At 45.3% G+C, this 22,007-nt stretch overlaps 1 protein-coding gene across 2 annotated transcripts in view; it reads right to left on the bottom strand.

Moving 5' to 3' along the window:
* Positions 1 to 22,007, bottom strand: part of atxn7 (ataxin 7) — a 55,101-nt gene that overhangs the window by 20,212 nt on the left and 12,882 nt on the right. For both annotated transcript variants that reach the window (XM_080727690.1, XM_080727691.1), the window contains exons 3-5: positions 20,629 to 20,919; positions 20,184 to 20,255; positions 4,808 to 4,912 (exon numbers count right to left, since the gene is read on the bottom strand). In XM_080727690.1, coding sequence (XP_080583816.1) covers positions 4,808 to 4,912; positions 20,184 to 20,255; positions 20,629 to 20,911 — 460 coding nt within the window. In that variant the 5' untranslated portion in view covers positions 20,912 to 20,919. The remainder of the gene's footprint in view (positions 1 to 4,807; positions 4,913 to 20,183; positions 20,256 to 20,628; positions 20,920 to 22,007) is intronic.

Raw genomic sequence — 22,007 nt, 5'->3', positions numbered from 1 at the left:
TGCTTTTGCGTGACACTGCAGTACAATCAAGTAGGGCGTTCATATGGACATACTGTACGTTTTCTGCCGGGTGGCAACGACTCATTATATTCCTCAATGTTGGATCCCGACCCTCAGTGGCCTGCTGAGCCATCCAGAGCTACAATATTAAATCAACTCCATCCCGCTGGATTTATACAATGCATCTATAAAATACCCAATGTTGCAACAAACTGCATATTAACCCATTTAGTGCTCCAGACATGAAAGGGTTAAAAGTCCAAGCTGCCGGCTGCCTGCTCCGTCCGCGGCCAGTCTCTTATTTTGAAGGTCGGAAGTAGATCGAGCTCACAATTCCTACTTGACGAGCTTTACGATTCACCAGGAAGTAGTGCTGGTCGAAATGTAAACAGGAGTGGAAGATGGATCCCTTTATACTTTTGCTATTTTAGCGAGAATCCAATGCCATCCTTGGCATCAAAAGTGTTTTTTTGAATCGGCGAGTCCACCCGTGCCAGCACTTTCCAACGGACGGTACGTAGCCCTTGCCAGCTTTACTGTGTATATACAGTATATATATCGCGCGTATACGCGGGATTGGCACTATAGATACCTTTTAATATTTCGCGAGTATACGCGGGATCGGCTACAAATGAGTTAAGGGGACAACCCCCCCAAATGAAAGGCTTTGTTCTTGAACCATAGCTGAGAGACAGAAGACTAGGAAACCACAAGGCAGTGGAAAACATTCGCACATAACCACAAACACTCCCCCAAGGGTACCCGTTTGCAAAGAAAACTCCCAAACACCCATCCCAGCTCACGGCTGCGTCTGAACGCGGTGGTGACCTGTGCAGTACGCTAATCTGCCAAGCCCATCTAATAGTGTACATCTCAGTGCAAACATAGCACTAGCAGTCCACATGCTATTCATCTCCATTGTCAAGGTCATGAATGTTACGCGTATTAGCGTTTTTTCATGACTTATTAATTTACTGGTTGGAGTCGTTTACAATGCTCTGCAAACTTTGCCTGTGGCAGATCCCAACTGAAGGAACACGTAATTCTAAAAACGTGTGCTTGTGTGTGTGCGCATTCCAGGCGGTATGCCTGCCTGTGTGTGAGCCGCGAGGAAGACAAGTCTTTGTTCCAACGGCTTCAGAAATGAATGCATAAAACAACGGGCAGAGCTTGCAGCTTCCTCAAGACTCATTTGGGTGTCAACCCTGCTGGGAGCCGCCCGAGCCGAGGTAGCTTCAAGCACAAAGACCTCGAGTGGCGGTGGATGGACGGGGGGGATCGTTTCACGCCGCAAAAAACACGGGGAGAGAGACACGCCACGAAATCTCCATCACAGCGCGGCACAGCACTGCATGGCGTCTTCTCACAGTGACATCTGAGAGAGGAGCAGGAGGAGAATGAAATAAATAAATAAGAACATGGCAGCAGCAGACAGAGAGGCTCCTGCGGCGCTGAGCTGCATGGTGTACTGTGCAGTCGTAGTGTACCTGGCAAGGAGACTGTAGGCTACTTCAACGCTGGCGATCTGCAAGACACCTACGGTGCACAAGATGCGGTGCTTTATCTTTGCAGTTAATCTGACAAAACCATTGTAATTCATATCAATTAACCCATTAAGACCCGAGGCCGATTCTACGAATGCCTAGTTCTCAGTCTTAAATGTCACAATATCTGTGCATGAGTAATCGCATGTCAACTTGTCTAGTTCAGTGGTTCTCAACCTTTTCAGGCCGTGACCCCCCAAAATAATCATATATTAACTGGCGAGCACTAAGAGCTGAGGCATTACATTTTGTATAACACAGTTCTATTGTGCAGATAACACAATAATCACAATTTCTGCCTCTAATATTTGACAAGTTGGCCAACGTTCGTCATTTTAGAAGTATAAAAAAGTCCTTAAATTGCCACTTTAGAAATGTGCAGATACCCTCTATACACTTAAACTTTATGTTGCACAATAAGCAGGCGTTGACACTAAGGCTTGCCCACCTGCCCCGGGCAGGTAAATAAAACTCTCGGGCAGGTGAAGTTTGCTTTCAGGTTGCCCGACCGGCCATCATTTTATAATGGACAAGTTCGGGACAAGTGGGCATGACCTTTGGGCAAGTAGAACATAGGTTGAGAACCACTGCGCTAGTTGACATGGGGCCAAACGGCAGCGGCTCAGGAGGTAGAGCGGCTGCTTTGGGAACTGGAGGGTTCCCGGTTCAATCTATCATTTCACTTGGGATCAACAATCCCTGTGGCAAACATTATTTATCAGGTCAGAGGTGTCCCGTCTTTCGGTGTCCCGAGCATTCTAAAACAAAATAAATATATTTTGGGGGGGTCCCCAGATGATTAACTTAAATGTGGAACATTGTTTTCTCACTCAAAGTAAACATACCAACATAAAGTTTAAGTGTATAGGGGGTATCTGCACATTTCTTAAGTGGACTTTTTATCTCTAAATTGACAAATAAAACATTGGCCAAATTGTCAAATATTAGAGGCAGAAATTGTGAAAATAGCCGATCTACATGCTCACAACGCCGAACCGTGTTATACAAAATGCAAAGCCTCAACTCTTAGTCCTTGTCAGGGTGGGGGGGGTCCCAAGTTAAAATATGAATCATTATTTTGGGCATCGTGGCCTGAAAAGGTTGAGAAACACTGATTTAGAGTGCTATGTGTTGCTGACACAAGTTGGTAATGATGACAGCCCTGCTAGGAGCCATGGCGTTGCTTTGCTTCCCTCTAGTGGCCACACTGGGAACAGCTACTACTGTTTACCCCACAGCAAAGGACTCCACACAATGATGCCTACACATTATCAAGTAAATAAATACTCGAAGCTGCGTCTAGGGGTGGAAAAACAAAGCAAAACAAACCAATGTGGGATATATCTGAATGACTGCTGAAATGCTCTCAGACTCCGGGCCTTGTCAAGAGTGCAGAACATGAATGGACTCTAGCAACACAACAATTGAGCAGGAACTAAATCCAGGGTTCCCACACATTTTTACAAATTCATTTCCAAAACGTTTCCAAAACTTTTCCAGAATATTTAACCCAATATCCAACACTATATAACAATAATTCAGCTCAATAACAGGTCGCTTACTCCTATGCGCAATGCCCAAAGACAGGTAGTGTAGTGTTTTCAGGCCGTGACCCCTGAAATAATCATGTTTTAACTGGGGACCCGGCACCCTGACGAGCACTAAGAGTTGAGGAATTTTGTATAACACGGTTCTATTGTGAAAATAGCAGGTCTACATGCTCACAACAACGGCGTTGTGAGCATGTAGACCTGCTATTTTCACTATAGCTATTTTTTCCAGGACCTTCCAGGACCCTTGATACATTCCAAAACTTTTCCAGTACTGGAAAAAAAATAATCTAATTTCAAACTATTTCCAGGAATTTCATGACCGTGGGAATCCTGTAAATCAAACCGATCCATGAAGAGTCCTTGACAACAAGTCCCACAGGATACAAACATGCCTTTCATTAAACCATCACCCTGTCTAACCTACCTCCTTGCCCCCCACTCAAAAAAGCTGCGGAGGGAACAGACAGCTAATATGCTCCGTGGTGGCATCTCCGGGAAAAGTTTGACCAAGCAGGATGATGTTTTTAACGTCAAAGTTTTTAACGAGATCCACAGCAAAGGGATCCCTGGACTCACAAGATACATAATTCATCAAACGCTCCCTGGTCAAAGCTGTCTGTTTAACTGCGCTCACAGGCTGAGAACACGCTCGCACCCACACCTTCCCCGCCTTCCAAGTTAACGTTTTAACATCACCGGAGAGCCGACTACTTAGGGAAAGCGTTGCGTGATAAAACAGTGCATTAGCAGGCGGCGGGGCCGCGTGCACAGGCGCACGCAAGACTTTAATAAATCAAACATTAACAGGAGAACTGTAAACACACTGGAGGCAACAGAGTGGTGGTGGGGGCAGGTGCGTAGGTGTAGTCAAAGTCTACGTCGCCCACTTCGCCCCCGGGTGTTTGCGGAAAGACAGAAGGTTTCGGGAGAATGGAGTAGAGGTCAAAAACACACCCCTGGGTGTGCAAATGCGTTACATTTTGACACACACACACACACACACACACACACACACACACACACACACACACACACACACACACACACACACACACACACACACACACACACACACACACACACACACACACCTCTGAGACAGAGTTGAGCCCATTCATTGATCTAACGTCTATGTCCTGAGGCTCGGCTCTCCTCCCCTCCAGTCAGCAATAAAATGCAAAACTATTAAACCAAACTGTGTCAGCTCTCATGTATGCACGAGTGATGGAAAAGATAACTGCCAGTTTGTGTGGGTGTGAGAGAAAGAGGTGTACCTACAGTATGTGTGTTTGCGTACGCATAGATTAAAGCAATAATAAAGTCTCACGATGATGATAGAACTACAGTATGTAAAGCCAAGTCCTAATACCGGTGTGCAGGAAAGGAACACCCCCCACAACACTAGCACTGCGTTTCATAAAATTAGCAGAATATGAAGAATTATGGTGTTTTCGCCACGCAGCCAACCAGCTGAAGAGATTGCAGATCGAAGCTAAAGTCGGCCATACAGGCTCGGACAAAAGAAAAAAGAAAGCGTTAAAAAAAAAGAAGTCAGACACCAGAGAGTTTATGAAATCATGAATTCTACTTAAATCTGTGCGTGAGTGTTTATGTGTGCGTTCAGCTGTAAAAGATCTGCAAGCTCCTGGAGCTTGCAGAGCAGAGTCATCGTGGGATAAGTCTAACTGTGTGAGAAAGATGGAGACTTACCGTAGTGTGCCTGGAAGGCCTGGGGCTTGACCACCTGACTGCAGTGGCTGCACATCACCAGGAAGAAATCGTCTTGCGCGGGGCACTGGCCAAATATGGGCATGTCTGTGCACACAGGGGAGGGGCAGAGCAGAGCAGAGAGGGCAATACGTCAGGGAGATTTTGACATCATTCACTGCCACCATTAGGGTGCATGATCTCATGCACAAAACGGATCACTCCAAGTTCAATGATTAGTATTTTCTCTTCTATGCATGCCACATGGTACCGGAGTTGTGAGCTCTGTGTGTGTGTGTGTGTGTGTGTGTGTGTGTGTGTGTGTGTGTGTGTGTGTGTGTGTGTGTGTGTGTGTGTGTGTGTGTGTGCGCGCGCATGTGCGTGAGCGACTGAGCGCGCATGGGTTAACACCAACGGTTGGCCTGACTGCCTGTGGCAAGTGCATAAAATGTTGGGGCAAGTGGAGTTTGCCTTCTGGCTGCCCAACAGGAAAGTGCAAGCCTGGGTACCAGCCTGCTTTGCTACGTTCTGTGGATTCGTTTTGTCACTTTGCTTCTTGGTCTGGCCATGATTCAGTTAACTTGTATTTCCGAACGTCACAAGTTGTGACGCAGCGACGTTGTTGCTGATTGCATGTTGTTCAGATGAATCAGCTACATCAGCCAGCCAATACACACCGGCGTATTTGTCCCACCCCCACACCAATTGGAAGCCGCGGTTGGTTTCCACTCGCTTTCTGTGTCCCACCTCCTCCCCTTGGAGATCGGAGGCTGGCCAGACTGAGAAGTGAAGTGACAAAACAAATCCATGGAACGTAGCAAAGCAGGCCGGCACCCCGGCTAGGAAAGTGCATTCGGTCTTCATTAAATATTATTGGCTATTCATAAAGGACAGCTACCTTTTAACAACAAGCAGCATGTCATCATTCTGTTTTTTGTTTGTTTTTTCCACAAGAGTAAGGATTTACTTTTCGGTCAAGTGGGTATAACCTTTGGGCAAGTTGAACATGACCTGTACTTGCCCGACGGGCAAGTGCCTCTGGGACCTTGGCGTCAACCCCTGGTGTGTGTGCGCGCACAGAACCAGTAGTGCTTTCTAGGCCGGACGTGGCCGGACGGCGTCAGGCCAATACATTTGGCGTGCGTCCTAATAGGCTACATGGCTCCATTACTGTGGTAGGTAGGTCTAAACCTATACTGTTTGAGATTCGTTGAAAGCACACATCTAGAGTCGCACGTGCATGTGACGTCAATAAATGACCTTCCCCCCTGAAAAGAAAACCAAAGCACCACTGCACAGAACTGTAAGATGAAGCTCTTGCCTTTGGCCATCCAGTATACAGAATAATCAGTGTGTTAGCAAATACAGCAAAGTAAGCGTGACACAATTCAAGACCATTTCAAAGCAAATACATGCGGGATCAAGTTCAACTGATGGTGAGCCAAGTGCACACATTATACCAATTTTTTGTTTACAAAACATTGAGAATGCACGTGCGGTTGCATGTAATTCCCAACAGATTCCCAGACCTGTTGTTTTGAGGAGCGCTGGTTTCGGTTCATTCAGTGTCCTGTGTGAGGCTGGTGTTTTGAGGATGACAGCTTTTTTGTTGCTATGATCGCTTACACACAACAGAAACTAAGGAGTAATAATTCAAGAGAGAAAGATCACCGCTAACGTCCTAATAGGGTTGGAGGCGGTAACCGCCGTACCGCCGTACCGCGGTATACCGAGGTCTACCGCGGTGTCATTGTGCTTACCGCGGTAAAAAGACAAAAAAAAGGTCTATTTTTTATTGGAAAACAAGCGAGTTTTAAAACGGGGGAGAAGCGAGGACCGCATGCGCTCCATGCCGCTCTGCTCTGGGCCGTGTACCACACGTTGGAAGCCACATACGTCACTCAGACACAGACCTGGTCCTGCACACGCGTGATTCCTAAACCCACCAGGCTTGAGTTAAGACCCGCCTCGTGGAAACGCGAGGACTTCCAGGAGTGAGGCGGGTCTTAACTCAATCCTGGTGGGTTTAGGAATCACGCCCTGCACACAGTGCACAGAGCAGGGTACGGAGCACAACTCTATGACGGAGCAGCATACACTTTCTCTGTAATCCACTCGACACAAGGATGTTAATACATACCTTGTGTTGTGGCATATCTTTTTTTATTCATACGGATTACTGGCGGAGCGCGGGCCGCGTGGAGTAAAACCGAAAATGAAACTATTTTACTTTCTTCACCGCGTCGCACGTTGTGCCCCGTACGGCGCGTCGGCGATTTTATAACCTTTTCTGTCAAGTCTTGTAACTAAAACCTGTATATAGCAGCACTCAGTCTGCGATTTGAGAGTTGAGACGTGACGTGAGTTTACAGAATCACTGTACACGATCTGACTACCCTTCCTCTTCTGGTTTGTTCACACAGCTGTTCGTGTCTGAAAAGCCCAAGTAGCTAGCCTACGTTACTATGGTAACCCGACAGTGCAGAACTAAAAGCTCAGAACGCGTCGCGGATGCGATGTGTTGTGAGCTTGTAGATCTGCTCCTTTGAAAGCCAGACCCGCTGTGCTGTACAGAGAAGTATAACTCGGGCAGTCAGGCTGTCTCCTCTCCACTGTGGAGAGGCGACTTTTGGGAAGATGATTGCAATATTTTGGCTTATCGCCAAAGCTTAATTAATAGATATGGGGGTGCGGTAATTACCGCAGTACCGGCGGTAAATGGGAAGACGGTAATCGCGGTAACAAAATGTCCATACCGCCCCAGGCCTACGTCCTAAGCCTTCTTCCGCCAAACTTTTGTATGAATGCTTTTTGCAGGCAGCTTGAGAGTAGGGCTGTCACGATTATTATGACATTCAATGACCATACATGAAGCTAGTCAATATTTTTTTTAGTTTTTCCCTTTACTGATTTTATTGTTTTAGATTGATATTCATATGCATTTGTTATATTGTTGTTGATGTTCTGACATGTTATCTTGTTATTATAGTAATGTATTATCTGCTTATTGTAAGTCGCTTTGGATTAAAGGCGTCTGCTAAATGCCTAAACTGTAAACTGTAAACTGACATTTTACATGACGATTAATTGTCACTAATAGTGATTAACAATTTAATTGTGTTTTTGCCGTTGACAATTACATTTCTTGGCAAGTTGCACGTGGCAGATATGACACATAACCTATACATACAAAGAAACTTGATTGATAGTGGAAATAGCCGATCTACAAGCTCTACAGATTTTTTTAAATGTTTGAAAACATACAAATGTTTTTCAACATAGAAACGGTTATGACAAAATAATTGCGATTATGTAAAATAATTGCAATTCGACGATTATGTAATAATTGTGACAGGCCTACATGCGAGCGTGTATCGACTGCCATCAGTGACGTTGTCCGATAAGGGATCAACACACACGAATGCAGAACACTACCATGTTGTGCCTTTTCGGAGAGGGAACGTGACCTGCTGATAAGGACAGCATCCAGCCAGCAATGCCAAAGGTTGCTCAGTCAGTGAATTCATGTCTCTCTTTTGACCACAATAAGGGCTTAACATTAATGAATGAATGCCCTTTAATGCGTCTTGTCTTATGACCCAAAAGCAATAACTGAAAGTTATATTTTAAGTTATAATATTAAACAAAAAGAGACAAAATAAATGTCACATAATTATGTTCTCTTCATTGACTATTCCAAGCTTTCTCTCGTCAGCAAATGTAAATAGCATGGGTTCAAAAAAGCCAGTTAAGGTTTACAGTTTGATCCTCCTGGCTTTGTGCCAAAGTGTCCTTGAGCAAGACACTGAGCCCCCTAACTGCTCCCGATGAGCAGGTTGGTGCCTTTCCTTTTCTTTGACGTTCCCAGATTGCTGTCGGATGAATGTAATGCACATTAAGTGCTTTGGATACATGCTCTATATAAATGCAGTATGCACAGTCTACCATTTAACGTTAGACTCATTAACGTTAGACTCATTAACGCCAGAACACTTCTGGTACAACCATGTCAGTCATATGCATGTGAATGAATGAGGGCGGCTGCCAGCACATTCCTTTCCACTGGGTGAAAACCAAACAAACACAATCTGAGGAATAATGCCGCCCTTTCACCAGAACGTCATCAAAATTGATCCTGGAGCACAGAACGCGCAGCCGCCTAATTAAGGAGGCCAATTAAGAGATGGCCTAGAGCTGTGTGATTAAGACAAGTGGAGGAGAGTCCCTCTCCAAGCACACACACACACACACTCCACTGAGGCAGTCAAGGGCCCTTCAAACGTCATGGGTGGCATCTGGAAGAGATGAGAGCCATTAGCCGAGGAGGAGGCCCTTACAAAAAGGGCCCAACTGGTGGGTGGGTTCTCTTTGTGTGAGATCTTTTACAGTCTTAAGGAGCAACTACTCGAACCCCACTGCTACTTGACACGTGTCAAGTGTCTCAGACTCAAGAGTTAAAACCACTTAAGCCACATTTTATACTTTGCAGTACAATGGAGATGTGCAAAAATAGCCGATCTGTAGTCAGAAATCTTTTGACTATAATAGTAGGCGGCAGTGGCTCAGGGGTCGAGCGGCCGGATGGAGAACCTGCAAGGTTCCCAGTTCAATCCCGGGCACCCCCCGAGTTAGTGTCGAAGTGTCCTTGAGCAAGATGCTGAACCCCTAATTGCTCCAGATGTGCAGGTTGGTGCATGGTTTCCTCCGCCATCGGAGTATGAATGTGTGTGTGAATGGTTGAATGTAATCTATGTAAAGCGCTTTGGATTAAATGCACCATTTACAAGCCTAAAATAGGGATGACAGGTTTAAAGTGGTTAAAAATAAATCGTATTCACATCTATTGGGATCGGCCGCAGGGGAAGGCAAATGTCTTGGGTTAATGGACAAGGAGGGTAATAAATCCTGGAGTGTGGATGCACACAGCTTGATGCACATACAGCTGAGTCTGCCTGTACTGTAAATAGAAGTGCTATGGAGGAGCGGGAAACAATGCCTGTTTTACATGGTGTAGGCTTATACCACCAGTAAGGCTCCCTAATCGGGAGATAAGCGACCGTAGGTCACTTATCTCCAAAAATAGGGCAAAAATGTGTTTTGCCAAAATCTTCCTGATCCATGTTGATGACATGAGTGTAGACATACTGTGTAGTGATTTTCGTGATTTTAGGGCAAAATCTGTAGGAGCAGTGTCCAAAAATGTGTTTTTAAAAATCGGCCTGGAGGTGGCGCTATATGGGAGAGATTCATGTTGATGGTTTGAGTGTAGACATACTGTGTACCGATTTGCGTGATTTTAGGGCGAAAATTGTAGGAGCAGTGTCCAAAAATGTGTTTTGCAAGAATCGGCCTCATGGTGGCGCTAGAAGAGGGCCATGTGAGAAATGAGGGGTGGGGTCTCCGCGCCGGCAAGGCGGACGAATAGGTACCGGCCCCGGCTGTCCCGGTCGCTCCTAGCCGGAGTTACGGCATTTTATGTGAGCTGCAGTGTAGGGGGTCCTCCACTGGGGGCGCCACCACTTTTGCATCCGTTCTGGAGCACCAGGAGTCGGTGGTCCCCGGGAATTCCCCGTGAGCAGCCCCGTTGGGGTGGTCATTTGGTCATGTTTGCGCATTTGGTCATTTTTTACATCTGGGGGTCCCCCAGGGACCTGGGGATCCCTGGAGCTCCGGGGGTCCTTGGAGGTTGTAGTTTGGCAGCCAAGGAACGTGTGTGCAAAATTTGGCATGGATCGGGGCAACGGTTGCGGAGACATAAGCAGGGAAAAAGTGTGACGTGTGAGGTGTGACAGACAGACGGAGGGACAGACAGACGGAGTTACTTACACTTTGTGGTGGTTTTGATAGTAAAGTGCGACCTACGGTCGCAATTAAAGCAGAGGCTGAAGATCTGTCCAACTTTTGGCACTATACATCAAAACTGAATCGTAAAGTGTCCCATTTTTTACACTTTCAGAGTTAACACGTGATTTTTCATTGTACTTTGCCCACAGGTAAGGGCCCTGGGCACAAAGGTTAATTTGTTATATTGACATTTGAATGTTAATTAAAAGCAAAAAAAGCAAACATAAATTTGCTTTTTTACCGATATTTTTGTCTCGTGGCTTGCATGGCAATCATTTTAGAGAGGAAAGGATCCGTGTTTGCATATGTACTGTATGTTGTGCAATTTACCAGATCCAGTAGGCTTAGGCTTTCCACAAATACTTTAGGATGATCAACATAAGTTGAAGTTATAATGCTTGTGGATTAACTGAACGTCATACAATCAAGTGGAATTTAGCACAGGCCGCAAGTTACACTAGTTACAGGGTTCCCACACATTTTTACCAATCAATTTCCAAACCTTTCCAAAACTTTTCTAGAATATTTAACCCAATTTCCAGGACTATAGAACAATAATTCAGCTCAATAACAGGTCGCTTACTCCTATGCGCAGTGCCCGAAGACAGGTAGTGTATGCCAGTGGTTCTCAACATTTTCAGGCTTTAACCCTGAAATAATCATATTTTAACCGGGGGGACCCCACCCTGACGAGCACTAAGAGTTGAGGAATTTTGTATAACACGGTTCTATTGTGAAAATAGCTGATCTACACAACGCGAGGCTATTTTCACAATTTCTGCCTCTAATATTTGACAATTTGACCCATGTTTAATTTGTCATTTCATAGGTATTAACAGAATCAATAACCAAAGACAATGCATAGCTATTTTTTCCAGGACCTTCCAGGACCCTTGATCAATTCCAAAACTTTTCCAGTACTGGATTTCTTTTTCTTCTAATTTCAAAATATTTCCAGGAATTTCATGACCGTGGGAACCCTTTAGTTAGCTTGGCATCCCTCGCTGTGTTAAGGCGACCAGAGCTGAATGGGTAAAGAGCCCCCTAGGAAGCAGGAGATGATCAGGTTCGATTCCCAGCACTGGAAACGTGTCGAGGTGTCCCTGAGCGAAACACTTAACCTTAACGCTTAACCCATTTAGGCCTATGATTATTGAATGCTTTAACCAGTGAAAAATAGCAGATATACAAGCTCACAGCGCAGCACCGAGTGCCGCGCTGCGAGCTTGTAGATCTGCTATTTTAGAAAAAGTCGTGAAAATGTGTGCAAATCTTTGACTATATGTATTTTCAAAGCGAACGTTTGCAACTCAAATTTTGCTTCTGGGTGGTCCCTGGAACTAAATATTTTGAGATGGGGGTCCGTGGCCAAATAAATATCATTTTGGGGGTCCTTCACATGAAAAGGTTTGAGCACCACTGACATAGAAGTCTCTCAAGAACAGACTAACTGAGCTCCATTTAAGTGAAAAGGACCTTTTCTTTGACGATGGGTGGCCAGATTGCTGAAATAGAAACATAGGTTTTTCAAAAAACCTAAAAGGATTCAAAAGACACTTATAGAATCGGGTCAAAATTCTAATTTTCATGATTTTTCAAAAATAGCAGATCTACAAGCTCGCAACGCGGCACTCGGTGCCGCGCTGTGAGCTTGTATATCTGCTATTTTTCAATAGTTAAAGCATAAAATAATGATACACAAAATGTGTACCCGTTCTAAATGGGTTAAGTGCCCCTCCTGCATGCTCAACTCTGACCACTTGGCAGCATTCAGCTAGCCTAGTAAACTACCAACTTCCGTTCTCCAGGAGGATTCCAGAAGATCAAACAAATGAAATGGTTTCTGGAAGAGGGGCGGGTACGAGGCTAGCATTCAGCTATGTGAAGCTGAAAATTACATTTCCTCTGCTGGATAAAATAGGTCTAATTCCTCTTCGTTATTAGTGTTGCCAACGACAAGGCAGCTACATTAAAAGACGACAAACCGTGAACATTAACGAATGATGAATGGTGATTACGAGGATGGAAATGTCTCCGTAGAGGCAACTGTTTCCATCATCAAAGAACAGACTCACCCGATAGGTCCACAGAGACAGCCCAAGTTTAGTTTATCTCTTATCCCCGGGCTACTTTGGGAACGTAATGGATACAGAGTAGCTGTCGCGACTGTATGCTCCCATCATAATGGCAAGTCACCTGCCCTAAATTTAAAATATATATATGTTCTGAAGGTTAATTCGAGAATTCCACCAAACGACCAAACCTTGATAAATGTATTCGGGGCCAGCCCAACCCTAATCTCGTAAACACGTAAACCCCAATTATGCTCTTTGAATTAAAGCAAAATAAAGTCTTACAACTGAAAATGTTTGTATAACATAATACGTCCTAATTGTTCCTGCTGTTCCACACACTGCCAACCAGGTGAGGTTTTAACCTTTGCTTTTACACAAAATATCCGAGACAATTAAGACTTTATGGAAGACGCTTTTGAACAACAGGTAGTTTTGACCACTTCAAATGCTCTTAATCTTAAAATAATAGCCATAAATAGCGTATCTACAAGCTGTAAATAAGCTATTTTCGCTGCACAACATGATTCCATAGAAGACATGCTTGCTGGCTTCTATGGCAGGGGTCTTCAACAGGGCGTCCGGGTCCCCTAGGGGGTCCTCAGAGTTACTACAGGGGGTCCTCCAAATCTTTGTGTGATAAGAACTTTATTTTTTCTACACTAACCACTTCAACCCAAGTAGGCTATCCCCATTTTGTGTGGAACATTAGCCAAGAATAGCCGATCTACAAGCTCACAACGCCTCGCAGTGCGAGGCGTTGTGAGCTTGTAGATCGGTATTCTTGGCAAAGAGGTTTGTTTGGTGTGTAGAGGGAAAAGAAGATCAGACTAAGTATTGACGGTTCAAGTGGTTCAATGATTAAAAGGCACATTAAACCATGAACAACCTACACTGATGATATTGTTGTCAAACAAGTCTAAGCTGTCTTAAGAAATCCACGAACATTTTTAATCTGCAACAACACAATTTTATACAATACGTAGTGGGGGTCCCTGCTTTATCTCTCTCTCAGCTAAGGGGTCCTTGGCCTGAAAACACTGAAGACCCCTGTTCTATGGAATCCAAATGACTGAAGTCAGTCGTGGTGACTTGAGAACTTTAATCAATGATGCTGAGATGTAAACCATTTTTTCTTTGGAAGTGTGTCCTCAATTAACTCAATGCTTCTCCCAGTTCCTTCTCTGAAACGCACTGGTCTGGGACCCCAGTTGAGCGGACACGGTTTCCTGGCAAAAGAAATCTGCAGGAGGGGTCAAAACAAAAACCCCACTCCTAGCTGCTACTGTTGTTCACTGTGGGCTGGGCTGTTCCTTCTAACGGGGCTCTCTGGGCAAAAAAGAAGAAAAAAAAGGCCTCGGCACTCTGCATTCAGTGCACTGGCACCCACTGTACCGCTGAAATGGCCTGACTTGAAAAGTGGTAGAACGCCATTGTGACGCGGGAGGGGAGGGAAGGGGAAGGGGGGGTATTCTCACTCTCCTCGTTTTCGTCTTGTGCGGGGAGGAGATGAAAAGAGAGAGGTAGTCGAGGAGGCACGCGGGAGAGATGGAGAATGAGAATATGGAAGGGAGAGCGAGTAAGCAAGAGAACATGAAGGGGAAAAAAAAAACCTAAAGAATGAATGGGTGAAACGGAGCAAAGATACAGGCCCGGGCCAGACAAAGGGAGCACAGAGTGGAGGACCTGTGCACAAGGAGAGAGAGAGCGAAAAGCCTGTATGAGACAGAAGAACGAGAGTCCAGTTAATTTCTGCGTCCTCATCCGTGGCAGTGATGAATGATCTAGGTGCAGCAGTAGCAGCTCTGGCTGCTTCTCAGCAGCACACAGGCTGGCTGGCTGCACGCACACACACACACATACATGCATGCACACACACACACACACACACACGCACACACAAATGCCAGCAGAATCTGACCTGCGTGACATTGGCACCACGCTTCCACAGCAAACATGACTTTGACTCCTGCCACAGTAAAATTATAAAGTGAGCTTGATCTCGAGGAGGGGGAACTAATTAGCTGCTGGTCACGTTTACACGATGAGCTGTGTGTGGGTGTGTGTGCGTGTGTATTTGCGTGTGTGCTGGAATGGCTGTTATACCAGGGGAGATATCTGGTGGTGAGTCACGGCAAAGACATGTAGTCATCCACTCGTAATACCCGCGCTCCATACCGATTCTTAAACAGCAAGACAGAGCGATGAATAAGAACACACTGAGGCCACAAGGAGCACACGGGGAGAGAATGAACTCAGCGACACTGATGACAGTTCTGTGGGGAAAGCAGTCAGGTAACTGGAAGAGAGCTGTGAGTCGCTGCCTGGGACTGCAAGAGACATTACATTACAGCCTTGAATCTAAAGTGACCCATCAGTCTCTCTGTCTTTCTGCTGAGAGCCATTCCCCTTGACCCGGAGACAAACATTCGGTCCATTTTTCTAAAAGCAATGTTGCTTCAACAAGAAAAACTGCATTTTACTGTAATCCTTCCCTAAATCCTGTATTGAACCTACTGCATTTCTATTGTTTGCCAATAAACATGTGGCTACGATGAGTTTACATTCTTGGGGTCACGATAAACCTTTGAGACACCAATTATTTGCTACTGTGCGTAAATTGCGCAACAGCCCCACTGTGTGTACACACACACAAGCCCCATTGTTAGCCAATGCAAATGCACCGTTACATGCGTGCACCGACAGGCAGACCACAGCGCAAGCAACCTCTTCCCCTGCGGAAAGAAAGTGAAGGCTGTAGGGTTGGACACGGTAACCGCCGTACCGCCGTACCGCGGTAAACCGAGGTCTACCGCGGTGTCAGTGTGCTTACCGCGGTAAAAAAAGACAAAAAAAAGTCTATTTTTTATTGGAAAACAAGCGAGTTTTAAAACAGGGGAGAAGCGAGGACCGCATGCGCTCCATGCCGCTCTGCTCTGGGCCGTGTACCACAGTTTGGAAGCCACATACGTCACTCTCACTCTCAGAGACACAGACAGTCACTGCTGCTGCCTGCGTAGAGGAGTACAGAGCAGCGTAAACTTTCTTTGCAATCCACACGACACAAGGATGTTAATACATACCTTGTGTTGTGGCATATCTTTTTTTATTCATACGGATTACTGGCGGAGCGCGGGCCGCGTGGACTAAAACCGAAAGTGAAACTATTTTACTTTTTCCATCGCGTCGCACGTTGTGCCCGTTCGGCGGCGCGTCGGAGATTTTATAACCTTTTCTGTCAAGTCTTGTAACTAAAACCTGTATATAGCAGCACTCAATCACTGGGATTTGAGAGTTGAGACGTGACGTGAGTTTACAGAATCACTGTACACGATCTGACTACCCGTCCTCTTCTGGTTTGTTCACACAGCTGTTTGTGTCTGAAAAGCCTACTAGCTAGCCTACGTTACTATGGTAACCCGACAGTGCAGATCTAAAAGCTCAGAACGCGTCGCGGATGCAATGTGTTGTGAGCTTGTAGATCTGCTCCTTTCAAAGCCATACCCGCTGTGCTGTACGGAGAAGTATAACTCGGGCGGTCAGGCTGTGTCGCCTCTCCACTGTGGAGAGGCGACTTTAGGGAAGATGATTGCAATATTTTGGCTTATCGCCGAACCTTAATTAATAGATACGGGGGTGCGGTAATTACCGCAGTACCGTCGGTAAATGGGAAGACGGTAATCGCGGTAACAAAATGTCGATACCGCCCCAGGCCTAGGCTGGACGCACATTGATGACGTCACAGGTGTAGGTCTTTTCATGATGGCTGTTTTATGTGACATTTTGCCAATCCTACTCTTCCATGCATTTTCAGAAGGGTTCAAATGGAAACCAACGAATGTAACGCAAGTCAATATTTTGATGTAGAAAAACGAAAAAAGGCCATCTAAAAAAAACACATTTGTTTTGGTCCCTCCTCTCAAACACACAAATGCATCATCTGATCTTGGGCCTCACATTTCTTCAATGGCTCAAATTATTTCCAATATCACTCACTTTTTACCGGCGGCAAGGAATACTAACAAACATTATCTTATGTGTATTTGACTGCATACATCAAACTCCATCTACGGTATCAAACATGAGGTTACATTTCATGGTGTAGTAGTAACTGAACGATTATCATTGTACTTAAATGTTGTGTTTACTAGTCAACTGGTGTTAACTGTAACAGACAGTTTTACACATATTTGTCCCACCTTATTTGTCTGAAACTTGGGGCAAGATATTGCTGATTGATCAACGAAGCAGGATGCTTGTGGCTGCAACTCAACGTAGTTTATTATGGAAGATTATTCTAATTCTAGAACCTAATTTATACTCTGTAGTATGCAATGCAATGTTAGCTGGAAAATCAGTTCTGTTGGTAAGAGCGTTGTGCAATGGATATAAATAAGTAGTTCAAGTGGTTAAACAAAAGTACCCTTTAGGTTTAAAGCATATTTTGATTATCGCGATAATATCGTTAAACGTAATTATGTTTGCCACAATAATCGTGACATGCAAGTTTCATATTGTCCCATCCCTAGTTTAACCTTCCTTTTTCTGGGATGTTAAAGAAGGTGGCTAGACTTTACACAAGGGATTTCCAAAGAGGAGAACTCCAGCATTAACCTCTCCCAAACGCCTTTTTCTGTGGCTTAAAGGTCCGGTGCTGTGTGTGTGTGTGTGTGTGTGTGTGTTGCTGCAGGATAGTTTCAGCTGATGACGTATGTTGCGTGACACCCTCTTGTTTTGTTACATCACTAACAGGGGTTTTCCATTCCATTGCCCAATAAGGCAGGAATAAAGACAGATTAGCCAGATGAAAACTGCATTCACAGGCAAGGTGGCGAGATTTCCTGGATCAATACACTAGTCTGATATTTAGGCGTTTAGCAGACGTTCTTTATCTATCCAAGGTGACTTATGTAAACACAATTCAAATGCAGAGATAGTGTAGTGCTTCAGTAAACTAGGATTACAGGTAAACCAAGAACCTAACATCAGATCTTAACAATATACCAATGTACAAAAATACCTAAAAGTGCTGCATGTTCGTCAAGACTATGTCAAGTGGGGCTAAGGATGGAGTCTGAAGAGGTCAGTCTTCAGTTTACGGTAGAAAACTGGAAGTTAATCTGCAGTTCTTAACTTCTTACAGCAATGTTTGCAGTGCTGTGTTCTACCTGTCACGCGGTATATACGGAGTATGCTGTGAAGATTTTTTTCTTTTCTTTTTTTAAAGCGTATGCCCTTGTGAACCTTTCAAAGTAGCGAATCTGATAGGCATTATGCACTGGTGGTGTATGTCCTGGCCACAGGAATAGCCGCGGATCATAGATTATAGTATGCCCTCAAAAAAAGTCTAGAACACACCACTGAATGTTAGGGAGCCAGAAGTGTTTAGGAGTGTTGTCCTTGTAATAGTATAATGTAAATGTACTATTAATCTGAGGTTTTATCAAGATAAAGATCAGTTCTGTCACATTGCAAATGGTCTAATCCTCATTAATGGTACAACATGGAGTTTGAGCTTAATTTATTCTCCCCGTCGATGCAACATGTTGGCTTCTAAATCAGTGCAGCGCGGCAAACAACAAACATAGGATCTGTCATTAGATTGGAGTGCAACACACAGGCACTTAGGGTAGTCAACAGGTAATTCGCCTTCATAGAAGTTTACATTCAATATCCATGCATAACTTGTGCCAACTCTGATTTTTCACGTAGTTATTTTCCTATATATTTTGTAATTTTCTTCAAATGTGCGCCCAGTGTAAATAACAGTAACTTTTAAGGAAAATGAGTGTTGAGTTGTTGATATGAGGTTCATGTGTAAACAAGCCGAAAAGCTTACTAGTATCTCCTTTTAGTTGACCTTGTACCAGTGATTTGTACTGTCACGAAACTGTACTTTTTCCTATGCAACCTCTTCAACCAAACAATCAAAAACCTCTCATGCTTGGGCCGTGGGGTCAAGATGTGCCAACATAAGCTCATGGCATTAGTGGCGTTTCCATAAACTTATTCGAATTAGGGAAGCGTATTATCAGAAATACGCATTAAGACAAAGCGAATTTAGCATGTTTCCATTTGCGGGTGTCATTCGAATTAGCGACGTCGCAAGAGTTGATCGGGCTGATTTTTATCAGACAGAACCTGAGCACTGCACCGTCTGCACGTCTGACTGCTGTGACTCGGTCGCTGTCTAGTAGTGGGAAGAAGGTGTTATCATCATCATGGCCCCAAATAACTTTTAAATACAATTGGCGACGAGTCTCTTAAGAAATTGACAAGAGTTCCTCTCAATACATAAAGCTACCGGTTCACCGGGAAAACCGCGGTTGCGTCGCTGCAGTTGCAGTGCAAGTTTTAGCGTCCTCTGGAAGGTCAGGTGGCCGATCTGCAAGCTCTCAACGCGGCGCGGAGACGTGGATGCGAGCTGCTGCTGTGCCTGTGAGCTTGTAGATTGGGCACGTCAGGCACGCAACACCGTGGGATGAGGAAGGGTTCGCTCGCCACCGATGGCTTGAGGTGAAAACGGGAGGAATTTACACATGGTCCGTGTCACTCCGTGTGTAACAAACAACAGGTTTGTTTTGTGGGCTAACGCTATACCATGGACAAAGCGGCAGGGGATGAGGAAATGGACCTAGAACGTCATCATCTATTCGCATGTATTGTCTGACCCGTTTCCATTCACTTAAGCGCATTTAGTTTATTCGATAAAGGCTCAAAATCCTCCTCCTCCAAGCGGATAACTTTTTTTGCGGATAATGAAAGTTTATTCGCATTTTGAAGTGTTTCCATAAAAACATTTTGCGATTAAGCCGTTAATGCGCAAAAAGTGGCTTTATGGAAACGCCACTACTGTAAGGAATACAACCATTTCTCCAAAGTCATATTCCAAACAGAGCACTTCTTTTCACCTAATTATGACAATCAGAATGTCTGCACCCCCATATTCCCCATGCACATTCATCAATGGAAGCATTGATGAATTTGATACAAAACTACAATGGCTTTTCTTTAAAGTTAGGAAAGAAGCAATATAGTGGCAGTGTTTTTCTTTTTTTTAAATTATCTAATATTAGCAATGATGTCAAAACTGGCCAACCACACATACAGCAACACTCCGAATGCCATTAATAGAATAATAACAGTGGGTCATTGTTACATGTAGGCCTAGTCTGGACTGGGGAGTTCAAACCGTTGCCAATAAACTTGTTTTGTTACAACAGAAAATATCAGCAAATGACAGAACGCTAAAAAACCATTTAATTGATTTTGGCTCCTTGCTGAAGTCAATTGAATTTATGATAGACTATTGATCTTCAATAAACTGTGATATTGACATCTCAATTATTAATCCGTGTGCGTGTGGGTGCACGCGCGGAGTCACACTTCTGTAAATATGCGAGAAGAGCCACCAGATTCAAAATAACACCTTGTCGGGTCACAGTAAAATAAAAAACGCTCACCTTCTCTGTACAGACGCATGGCTTCTCGATGTTTCCCGAGGTCTTTGAAACTTTCCTCCGAATCAGCAGCACCTATAAAAAAAAAACGAGTCAATCCGTCAGTCAGTCGCCACACTTCAAATAAATAGTTGCACTTGCTCGCCTCGCCAGCCAGCTCGTGTATGTTGCTACCAGTAGCGTTTCTTCTTTCACAGCTCATTCTCCCCCCCGTTCAAAACGGCATGCAATGAAATCGGGGGGGAGGCTATCAAACCAAAACACACAAAAAAAGCCCCAGTGCCCAACAGAAGAGAGCGAGCCATCCGCGTTGGGTTTTATACATAATGTCACGCTGTCTCGCCGGGTTATATATAATAATAAGTCGGAACGGTGCGATCGGATCGCTCCCGGGGCCGGCCGTTGGGAGCCGTTGGAGAGCGACTCACTCTCTTCGCGTTCAACTCACCGTCGTTGCCGTGGAGTTTGGCGGCGTCGACCCAGTTGCTCCAAGGCTGTCCCAGCATTATCTCCGGACTAGGCAGGGATCTCCGCTCCGCTGCAACGGTCGCCATTGCTGTGGAGCTGCTGCCTGCTGCTCCTCCTCCGTCTCCTCCTCCTCCCCGCTGGATGAGGAGCTGCTGCTGCTTGATGTGCTGCTGCTGCTGCCTGCTGGTGGCGCCGGACACTCTGCTGCTGCTGCGCTGCTGCTGCTGCTCCCCCCTGACGTCAGCGTCGGCCCTTTCCGACATTCTTTCCGCTACAATGTAACAGAACAGGAGTCTGTTGTCAGCGCGGCCGGGGGACCCCCCCAACTTATAATCCCAAACCACCCATACTGTGGGCCACACGGACACAATTTTACGGGTCCCTTAATTTTGTTTTTAATTACATGCGCCAGCAGAGCGTGCAAGTGCTGCGTTCGGTGCGCGTAATAGACCTTATTCACACCGCGGCCATCTTTGATCACATGACCACATAGGGTGGCAAGCAGCCAATCAGAAGCTTCTGCGGGTGGGTCTTGCGCGTGAATCAAAACTGCATCCCGGTTCCAACAATGGACCAAGGGCGGAGCGCTTGTTTTCGGTGGAGATGACGGAGGCGCGCCGTCTCAGGCGACCATGAGCCACGTGAGACACCGCCGAGCGAGCGTTGCGACGGTAGCATGAGCCGACTCAGCGCCGTTACCGACTTATGTGCCGTTATGGACAGAATAGTAAATCTTCAGCCCCCCAACTTTCGGCACCTCCGCGCGGTCCAGGGGAACACAACGGAGCGCTCCCTACCTCCGGTTCAGCCAATCACAAGCTTCCACTGCTGGAATCGGGATGCTGTTTTTGATACACGCGGGTCTTGCCTTACCCAAAATGCTGTTTTGAGCTTCTGATTGGCTGCTTGCTACCCGACATGGTCATGTGATCAAAGATGGCCGCGGTGTGAATAAGGTCTACTACCTGTATAGTGAATCGTAGCGCCCTTCTTGCAAGCACAGCCCTTGCGTTCCCTGAATGCAAGGCTGAAAAAAACATGGACACCGCCAATAGTTTTTGAGAAAACAAGGATAGTTAATTGACCAAACCGCAACGGAGACGTGCCGTCTCAAGCAGACTTGAGCCACGTGAAACACTGAGCAGGCCAAAGCGAGCGAGTCGCCGTGTCGAGCGTTGCGAAGTCCGCTTCAGCCGACTCGGTGCCATTCAAGTTATGTCCCGATAGGGACAGAATAGTAAATAATTGCAATTATTTTAAGTAATTCCATTAATAAATAAAATTGAAATCTAAGAAATTACATGAATTAGACAACAAGAAGTGTTTAAGAAGTAGTGAAAATAGCAGATCTAGCTGTTT

This window comes from Nannobrachium achirus (assembly GCF_963921795.1).
Source record: "Nannobrachium achirus genome assembly, chromosome: 6".
Taxonomy (NCBI): Eukaryota; Metazoa; Chordata; class Actinopteri; order Myctophiformes; family Myctophidae; genus Nannobrachium; species Nannobrachium achirus.
Note: the sequence above shows the minus strand (reverse complement) of the source record. Positions and strands in the feature narration are given on the sequence as shown.